At 39.3% G+C, this 10,931-nt stretch overlaps 1 protein-coding gene across 1 annotated transcript in view; it reads left to right on the top strand.

The window, feature by feature from the left end:
* The first annotated feature begins 357 nt into the window (after positions 1-357).
* Positions 358-10,931, top strand: part of Mctp2 (multiple C2 and transmembrane domain containing 2) — a 170,806-nt gene continuing 160,232 nt past the window's right edge. Inside the window, exon 1 of the mRNA XM_051206493.1 lies at positions 358-889. Within this exon, the coding sequence (XP_051062450.1) occupies positions 425-889 (465 nt within the window). The 5' untranslated portion in view covers positions 358-424. The remainder of the gene's footprint in view (positions 890-10,931) is intronic.

Raw genomic sequence — 10,931 nt, 5'->3', positions numbered from 1 at the left:
GTGTATGTGAGGGGGTAGAGAGGGTAAGAGGGAGGGAGGGAGGGAGAGGGAACTGGGGTCGACATGTAAAATAATAAATTAAAAAAAAAAAAAAGCTATCTCAATCCTGTACCCAGGGTTCCCAGTCCTCTACCCCCACGTGAAGTAAGACTACGGACCCCAGTGCACTGGAATATAAAAGACCTCATTCTTTTGCATAAAAAAAAATACTTTTTGTGATGTCTGTGAAATTATGACCTTGATGTTTTGCTTCTCATTAAGGGATCAAGAGTAAATTTTCTGTATAAATTCCCCTTGTGTATGCCCTTACACCGTGAGAAGGCTCATATCCTCTCCTTGTGATATGTCTTGCAGGAATCACCGACTATTTTCCACTAGAGGCACACTCTTTTGAGGGGTGGAATTCTTGATTCTTCATGCAGTCATGGATCTGGATAAATCATCTGTCTGGGGGTCATTAAAACAGCGGACCAGACCATTGTTAATCAACCTGAGCAAGAAGAAAGCCAAAAAGAACCCAAGCAAACCCTTGGATTTAAGGGTGCAGCATCACTTGGACAGGCGCCTCAGCCTCTCTGTGCCTGACCTCCTGGAAGCAGAGGCCTTGGACCCTGAGGGCCGGCCTTACTCAGGGCCCCAGTCATCCTATACCTCAGTACCCAATAGCCTGTCCACAGCAGGCATCGTCCCCAAGAGCAGCAGCAGTTCCCTGAAGCAGTCTGAGGAAGAACTGGACTGGAGCCAGGAGGAAGCAAGCCATATCCATGGGGTGGACACCGACTCTGAGGAGATCTATGCCTCTTCTGCGGAAGAGAGGCTGGCATCCAGCCAAAGTGGCTTGGATCTGCACAAACATCCCCTTGGAGGGGATGCTCCTGAGGAGCCAGAGGTGAGGCCTGGGCATGTCCCATTTCAAAAAAAATGTTTTTAAGGTGCAGTCATTGTCCTTGGGAAATTTGGGTAGGAGTTACTTTGCGGTTATACTGTATGGAAAGAATGTCATTTGCGAGAATTTAAATTAATGCACTATTGATTGCACTGGTGTTCCCATTTGTTTTAGGGATGACCTCTATGTATTTAAAAGCTAGCCCCAAAGAACCTTCTAGGACCATTTAAGGCTTTAAAAGCCCTGGTGGGCAAGGTTTCTTTGTTTCTTCTCCTGGCAAAGAAATTGGGCACATAACTTTAACCTTTTGTTTGTTCCCCTCTTCCTCCTTCTTTTTTCCTCTTCTTCCTCCTCCCCTTACCATCAATAGGTTACATTTTTCACACTGAGGTGAGGAGTGGCAACAAATGAGAGCAATAGAGACTCCCCTCTACATTACAAGCTCAATCAGACTTGTAGACAGAGCATGCTCACTGTGTTTTTTCTAATCTAGACTTTGTAGACAAAGCATACACTCCATTATTTTAAGGTGGTGTGTATGTTTCTCTTTGACAACCACAGCCCAAAAGACACCCTTTTCTTCCTGTGCTGTCAGGTCTGTGTAAACTTGTGCACACTCTGTTTTGAGAACTTCCTTTACCTCTCTGCACAAAAAGATAGTAGAAGTCAGTGATAAAAAGTTCATTGATTGGTGGGTTTTAGCAAAGCTTCAACATTTCAGGGAGTCTAAGTGGCCAGTGTAATGCCAAAGCTCATAGATCTGGAAGAAGAGTTGAAATTCACCAAATTCCTATATCCTGATCCTGATTTGGACAATCACTTTAATCAGTCAACTTGGATATTTTTGATGGAATTCTTAATTAATGATGCAAAAATAGCTTCCAAAGTTGAAGTAAGAGGCTGCTTTTTTTTTTAATGTATTCCAGATTAATCTTAGAGTTATATCCAAATTGATTCTTCCATAAAGGTTCTGGTTTTACGTTCAGATGATAATCTGTCAATCATACAGTGTGTCTGGATTTCCTTGGGGAATGGCCTCTGGGAATGGAGGATTCTGGGATCATGTCCTTTTGGACATTGTTACTCATTAAAGGGCTTAGCGATTTTAATTTTGACTTAGGTGATATTGTTTGTAAAATATTATATATTTAATATTTGTAAATTTGAAATATGTTTACATTTTGCAAAATGCTAATAAGGTAGATCTAATAAACTTTGTCAGTATGTGAAAGGAAACCTGTTGATTATATCTTGAAATTGTCTTCAATATCTTTGCATTTATCCGAATCTGAGTGGATTTCTTGGCTTTCATATGGGAACAATTTCAAATTAGAAAGATTTTTGAGTTATGGATACTTTGATCATTTAACCCTTTAGTAGTCTTTGTTGAATATATATAAATATTTCAATCTAGGTACCCTAAGCATTGCAAAGGGTGTGATTGGAAACTGACGAATGCTACAGCATTATCCTGGGGGCCAGGGGAGGATGGTCTAGTTTGTGGTCTACACGGTGCTTGAATCTTCATGGTCCCTTTGGTATAAGATGGGTCTTTCCACTCTCTAAGATTCCAGTGTTTGATATGCAGAAAGAGGCATTTCTTCCTCACTCTTCTCTATGAGTTGTCTGTGATTTGCAGAGTAGGCATGGCTAGGCGAGGAATATCTAAGTTTTCCTTTTCTGAAGGCCTTGCTCTGGGACCATACAGAGCATATGTTCAACTATGCTTTGTTACAAGCAGTTTCCTGCCAGCCTGAACCCACTGCTGCGTCAGCTCCAAATAACACACAGAGATGCTGTATAAGATATTAAGCTGTCGGCCTGTTACTAGCGTTTCTTAATGGATAGCTCTGTCTTAAATATTAACCCATTCCTACAACCTAAATGTTTCCACGTGGTCTTACTGGAGAGAGAGTCTTGACCTCTTATCCTCTCATGGCCTACATCTTGATCTCTCTACTACACCTCCCAGAATCCTCCTTGTCTCTTAGTTTCACCTATCTTGCTTTCCTATTGGCCATCATCAGGCCTTTATTCATTAACCAATAAGAGGAACATATATACAGAATGGCATCTTCCATCGATGCTTAAAGCACTGATGGCAATTGACCCAGGTTAATAGAGTATATTTGTGGGTTTTCAGAATTGATTTGTTAATAGCATTTATTATTTAAATTAAAAATGGCCTTCATGGGTGACTTTTTTTTTCTGTAAGTATATAGTGTGTTCTGGTAATTTGTTTGTAGCCATTCCCACTCTCCTTGATTCTAATCCTTTTCTCTACTCACCCACAATGTAGTTTGTAAGTTTTTTTTTTTTTTTAGATGCCACGTTTGAGAGGAGGTGTGGTTTTCTGAGACTGGCTTATTTTGTTTAATATGTGACCAGTACTAGTTTTACCCATTTTCTTACAAATGGCATGGGTTTGTTCTCCTTTATGTTGAATAATATTCTACTGAATATATAGAGCATATTTCCTTTATCCATTCACCTGTGCCTGACCACTGGACTTGTTCTATCTTTTTGTTGTTCTTGTCATTATTTACCTGTTGACCCATTAGGGCTGCTTATAAGTGCATGTATGGGGGAGGGTTTGTATACAGAAGCATGGGCACCTTGCTAGTGGCTTTGACACTGGACAAAATAAATTTTCCCTCTCTCTCAGCAGTTATTGGAATTATCAGTATTTTTATCATGAGGTTTTTTTTTTTTTTTTTTTTTTTTTTAGGTTCCTGAGATAATAAAATCAATATATCTTTCTTTAAAAAAATTCTAAGTATACTATTCTATAAGATGTTAGCTGCAAGTTTAGAGAGGTCTGTGAAGGTGGATTACGTTCTAATCCAAATGTGGTAAGAACTTGAAATCTGAATTTATGAATTTGGCTTTATTTAATGACAAAAGAAATCCTGACAAATTTGTGCCAATGGAATCTTGATATCAACTTATCTGTCTCCTGGATCTGGCTCATGTTTGTCTTCCTTCTAAACAGTCCACAGATGTCTATAACTTTCATGGGATGGGGGAGAACTAATATGGATGGCACTAGTTGTCATGTGACCAGCCTGGTATACAACAGGGACATCAGAGGTTTTCAACATCCTTGGTCTGGGTGTATGGCTTGTATCTTTCCTGAGGGGGAGATGGTAAACTCTGTGGTCTAAAGGACAGACTTTGCAGATGTTCTGCCTTGTTAACATCATCCAGAGCCTGTAGTTTTGTCAGAAGACTTCAGATATCATATCTGGATTATCTAGACACTTTGCAGATCCACCAGTGTCAGCAGCTAAAGAGAAAGGGTCAGCTTACGGTCAGAACAAAGAACGAGAAGATGGGGGGGTTGGGGAGGGATAAAGGTGAAGGGTATGAGTGGGATGTGAGAGTACACAAGACAGGTAGAGACAGGAACATCCACACAGATTCTCAGAGCAGCCACAGTAGCAAACTGCAGAAAAGACACTTAGCAGAGGAGGATTGGAAAAGTCAGACTCCACCAAACTGGTTTTCATCCTCAGAATCACATGTGTTGATAGCCCTGGGGAAACATGGCTTCAAGTCATGTGACTGGAAGACATTGTCCCCAAAGGGCCTTCACATATAATACTGCTGACAGCACCACCATTATCTGTCTACTAGCTCAGACCCCAAGTGTTATGTTTAAATTATTCTTTCTCACTCTGGGAAGCCTTTTTCCATCTCTCATCTATTCCTTTTCCTTTCCCCTGTATTCTCCTGTTCTGCAAATCCTTTATAACTGTCAACACTGGGTGAAATTTCCTTCTGTTATGCTGTTTTCCCATCTTTGCACCCAATGTGCTTATCCTGCCTTCATTTTCATAACAGTGTGCTTCCATGCTATTGGAAAATATCTTCTTTCTGCTTTGGCTAGGAATCTGTAGAAAGAGAAAGGCATCATTATGGGAAGAGGAGGTAGATAAAACAAAGGCAAATTTGAGCCTGGCATGGTTATCTCTGTGTAAATGTGTTATTGATTTGAAGTCATTAACTACCTGGTGGCCATTCAACTCTAAGGACTGACTTCTAATAAACAGAGTCATAAAACTAAGTTACAAGTGGAGATAACAACTAATTTACAAGGAGAATTAACAAGTATATCTTCCCTATCATTATTATTTTTTTTTTTTTTTTACAATAAAGGGTCCATTCTTCATTGCAGGCAAGATGCTTAGAAATCAAATCAAAATCAACAGCATTGCTAATTTGTTGGGAAAAATGTGTATCTCAGAGTTACCATAGTGAATGGTAATTGTTAGGTTCATTTTCATGGCAGAGTTTGAGAGAAATCACACAAAAATTAGAAGGTTGTTGTATGTGAGTCCCAATGAGAGACATAGATGGCTTCCATGAGTGTTATTTATGTCAGCACCCATCCCATAGCGAGGACAGAAGTGCAAACGAGAACTTGAACCATTTTTCCTGGACCATCATTATTCATTTCTACATGGGACGCTGTCTGATAAAGCTAGACTTGTTTATGTTTTGTGGATAGGTTGTCCTCCCCTGAGCTCACCTGAAGTTACCTAGCTTCTTTTTTTATGATTTCTCTGTTCCAACTAATACATTGTTTGATTTGTTTTATGTTTTACTTATTTAGGCTGTATATTAGATGTTGCTGTGACAAAACACTGAGAAAAACACCTGAAGCAATCAGGAGGGTTACATTGCCTCACTCACAGTTCAAGATTATAGTCACATCAAGCAAGTCTTGCTGGAAGGAACTTAGGTAGTACATCACACGGAATCTGCAACCAGGAAGCAGAGCGAGATGAATGGTGAGGCTCAGCTCCAGTCATTCTTCACTTTAGTCTAGGACCCTGGCTTGTGGAATGATGCTTCTTATCTTTAGAGTTAGACTTATCCTCTTAATTAAGTTAATACAGAAACCCACTGAGAGATAGTTCCAGAGATTTGTTTCCGTGATTATTCTGCCTCCTAGTAAGTTGATAATGACAATTAACTTTCTTCAGGAGCTAGCACTCAGATGGAGCAGCCCAGGAACTACACCCATCCTTATTGTCACTTTGGTTGTGTAGGCTTTGCTGGTTGAAGGGTCCAATTGCTAAGGACTGAAGTGTGTCCACCTCCCTCTCTTCATATGCTGAATTCCTAATCCCCCATATGACTGCATTGGAGAAATGGCATTTAAGAGTTGATTGAGCTTAAATGAGGATGTGGGCATGGAGTCATTCATGGAATAGTACTGACATTTTAATAAGAAAGGAAAGTTCTGGATTTTTTGTTGTTGTTTTTCTCTCTCTACATATGGAGAAGACAGTCATCTACAAGAAGTAAATGAACACACTGAGAAGCAAACTTTCCAGGGCCTTGACCTTGGACACCTTGGACTTTCATACAGACTCCAGTACCATGAGATATCAACTGTGTCAAGTCACCTAGTCAGTGAGATGATGTTGTAAAAGCCCCAGGTGACTGAGTTGGCATCTATTGGTCTTTTTCAGGAGGTAACTTCATTGTTCTTGCCACTGAGACTGGGGAAAAAGGAGTTGGTCAGAGAGCCTTAGAATACTGAAAAGCACCAGTCCCACACATTTATGTATGTGATTACTTGTGTAGAAGTCTTCCCTTCTTGAGAAATTGCAATCTCCAGATGACTATCAAAGTAATTTTTATTCTCCAAGCGTTGGTGCACATCGGCAGAGATGGATATGTTTGTGTGTATACACACATACATATATTCACAAAGATAGATGTGTGATAGTACATGCATAAATGAAAATGTTCATGAAGTCTTCATTTGCCACACCATGAGATGTTCTGGTCACCATTAAGAGTCTCCATTGGGTTGGGAATGTGTTGACACATGGTGTTCTTTGGTACATAGCGTGTATTCTAAAGCCCAGCTTCTTAACTGTAGCAACACTTAACTGAATGTGATGATAAAAATAATTGAACAGCAGTGAAAGTTTCCTGGCCATGTAAAGACTGAAAATTAAATCAAAGTCAAATGGCTAATTAATATAAGATATTTATGGCAGAACTGATCCATGTTACCACAGGATTTCCCTGCAGCCTTAGTTCTGAATACACATGTTCCATTGCACTTCATATGCACTTATTCCAAACAACATTAGCAAATGCTTCTTGAATAGCTTGGCTCAGATCTGATAATACTGTATAATATGAATTATAGTATTTCTCTGTACAATAAAGTTTTCTGCTCTTATAAAATTATAATTGTTTAATTAAAGAAAACACATATTTATAGTTTACTACCATCATTCTTCAGCATGTGTTGAATTAATAATCTTTGTATTTTATTGTGTTATAATGTTAGATTTTATTTTTATAATTACTCTTTATTTATTTACATATGTGCATGCATGTGTGGAGATGAGAGGATATTGTGGAACTGCTTCTCTCCTTCTACTGTGTGTGTCCTTGGGCGCAAGCCCAGATCTTCAGGCTTTACTCACTGAGCCATCTCTCAAGCCCAGAATATTTACTTTTAAGATTTTCTGTGCTTGAGTTGCTAACATAAGTTTTGAAAAGAAATATTAGGCAGAGTTTGACTTGGTAACAGGAAGGAATTTCCAACAACCACTTACATGATACAGCATCCTCAGCACTGACAGAATATCAAAGAACTCTGAGAAGTACTGGAGATGCTGTTCTTGTTACATCATAAAAATTCAGCCAAGTTTTAATTCCTTATTTGAAAAGAAAATATCTCCATTTCAATCAGCAGGTAATTTGCTTTCATCTTCTATTAGTGGTAAAAATATTTACCTCAAGGAAATGTTGTAAAATAAATTTCTTCATGATTTATTTTAGCAAATATTTAATGTGTATACATGTTTTGTAGACCTATACATATGGGGTAGTATGAAAGTTTCTTGGATAAGAGTGTCATGAGCAGGAGTTTAGCAATCCCTGTCCTTTAGACATGACAGCTTCCCTATGACCACTAAATCTCAACAATATGGTTATGTTTAAAGCCTGCACAATGACAACACCAGTTGGCATGCCAATGTGGATGAGGGAAATTTTACTAGACTCCACTCCTAGATGAGGAGCTACATGTAATCAAAGGCTGCAACAATAGGGAGAATCTGTCCTGTCCAGGGAAGGACCCCCTGATAGGTTTAGCCCCAATTGATAATCCCCAAACACAGGTACATATGATCAACACTAAATGGTCACAATAGTATATACATATACACACGTATCGTTGCTACTTTTCTATTGCCATGAATAAATGACATGACCTGTGAAGTTTGTAACATTTAACTTGGGGCTCACAGTGGCAGAGGTTTAGAGTACATAACCACCATACTGCAGAGTATGGCAGCAGAGAGGTATGAACGATACTGGAACAACAGCTGAGATTTTACATCTTTGTTTGCAAACAGGAGACATGTGTTTTGTGTGTGTGTGTGTGTGTGTGTGTGTGAGAGAGAGAGAGAGAGAGAGAGAGAGAGAGAGAGAGAGAGAGAGAACACTAGGCTAACTAGACTAACTAGGACAGGATTCATAGGCTTTTGAAACCCCTGAACCCTGCCCCTGGTGACACACCTCCTCTGAGAAGTCCACACCTCCCAATCCTTCCTAAACTGTACTACTAACTAGGGACCAAGTATTCAAATATATACGTCTATGGGGACCATTCCCATTCAAACTACCACAGCATATATATACATATTATATACATATGTAACAATAACAGAGAAGAGATCATGAAATTAAGAGTTCAAAGACATGAGAGGAGTTGAGGAAAGGAGGAGGGAGTAGAAATGATGTACATATAGTACCCATGTATGATACTTTCAAAAAATTAAAAATTAATTTCAAAAAGTCCACTTGTTAAATGTTATTCAGCTAGTTCTAGAACCAGGTTTAATCCAGGCATATCTGAGTTATAGGCTTGTGTGCAGAATTATCTGGTCTATACAAATTGGGAAGTGGTTTTGAAAGTAGACAGATCCAAAACAAGACAACTGCAAAGGGAAGACAGTCATTTTTTTTTCCTGCCTCTACCGTATCCCATCAGACACAAGGATTAAAGCAGTGATTAAAATATAAATGCTCATGAATAGAAGAGTTATTTCCTCAACATCACCGCATGAATTCTGCTGTGAGGTACACCTTTCCCTCATAGTTCATTTGCCATTTGGTGATACCACATAAGGTAAATCAGTGATGCTTTCCTGCTTGGATGTTTCCAAAAGATCTGCCTTATAACCATAGAACTTTTAGTTCAGTGTCCACAGAGAGGCAATATAGCAGAGGAGACAACCTGTAGCTTGTAAAAGGAAGCAAGTACCTCAAGGTCATTATACTGCAGTTCTGTGGTAGTTACTATTTTTTTTTAAATCTTAGAATGGCATCAGTGAGGCTGGTATATGTGTCATGTTCTAGGGGTCTTCTGAGTAACCAATTCTCTTCATTTAGTATTTCTACTAGAGTATTTTAGGGCATTGGGAATTAAACAGTCAATATTCTGGGCAAAGGATCTAAAGCTGAGTTAGTTATATTCCTATCTCTGAGAAGACAATCTTCACATGAAGAGGAGGCAAGATAGCAAGCTGTGTGCCTATCTGGAGGAACCTTTTAGGGGATGAAAGCAGCAATTGTGAAGGTCATAGAACACCAAGCTACCAAGGAGTGTGTGGTCATTTCACAAAAACAAGCAAGCATTGTGGCTCAGGAGGACAGGAAGTGGGAGCAATGGGGGCTGCATCAGAGAAGTAGTGCATATTAAATGACTGTAAGGCTTTCCTACTCTAGGATGACTGTTAGACTTCGGTGATGGCCTGGTACCCTAGGTGTGCAGTATACATGCAAATGAAATCGAGGCTCAACACCATACCATTCACAGACAGTGTGAAACGAGTCAGCAGCCTGCAGTGTGTTGGCCATGATTCCCACACCTGCTTCAGACAATGGGGCTAGGCTAAGTATGGTTAATCTAGGACAAGAGTTCTGAGGAAACCTGCTGGCCAATGAGTAGCAGAGAATGGCCCTTCCCAAAGCTCTATCCTCCTCCCTTCTAATACCTTTTCAACTGGTGAACATTAACAGAAGGCCTTGGGTTGCTGACCACCTTCACTTTAAAAAAAGAAATTTTGGGCAGAGGAGGTAGCTCATTAGGTACAAAACACACTTTATAGCCAGCATGAAGACTTGAATTTCAGTTCCCAGAATGTACTAAGAAGCCTCACATAGCTTTTGAATTCTATAATTCCACTGTTCTTTTGGGGGATATGGGAAATGAACGGGAAAATCCCTGGAAATGCACAGGGCAGCTAGGCTGGTACAAACAGTGTAAATACAACAAGAGGCCCTGTCTCAAATGAAGTAGAAGGTTAGCACCTATACCCTAAGTTGTTCTTGCTCTTCTCATTCTTGTCATGGCACATGGCCATCCATATTCACACCCATGAATGCCCACACACATCAAACATATATACACATAGAGAAATTACTTAATTCTTGCTGTTGTATTTATTTATGGAATATAATATTGTGATTCCATATACACATAACTGTTAATAGCCCAAACAGGGTTGAGTGTTTCCATCTTTAATGAAGGTGTTGCTCTATGCCTCCCAAATATATCTTCAATAACAATAATAATACAATAATAATAATTATTATTGTATAACAATAACAAATGTGCTAGCATAGTGATACCACTTTATTATTAGTTCCTGAAAGGAATTATGTTAAAGTTTATATCAGCATTATGTCATTGGAACGCATCAGCTTGCAAAGAGCTTACCTGATACAGTATCCACCCTAAAGACATTGCTCATTAAGAAGTCTTTGAATTGTTTTCCCCCTAAAACCAACAAGGTAAATATCCTGTTTTGCTTCTTTGGGAAATATCTCCATGTCTGGAAATTTAAGCAAAAAATTCAGAGACACAAGTGTGTGTGAGTCTAGGTGTTCCCCACCCAGATCCTTGTTTATTAAGGGATTTGAATCTAGGTAGGCTTGAACTGGATCCTTGTTTATTACTGGACATTTCTGTTCCCAGTACATCTGGTATGGTGGCTGTTATAGG

This window comes from Phodopus roborovskii, unplaced genomic scaffold (genome assembly GCF_943737965.1).
Source record: "Phodopus roborovskii unplaced genomic scaffold, PHOROB, whole genome shotgun sequence".
Lineage (NCBI taxonomy): Eukaryota > Metazoa > Chordata > Mammalia > Rodentia > Cricetidae > Phodopus > Phodopus roborovskii.
Note: the sequence above shows the minus strand (reverse complement) of the source record. Positions and strands in the feature narration are given on the sequence as shown.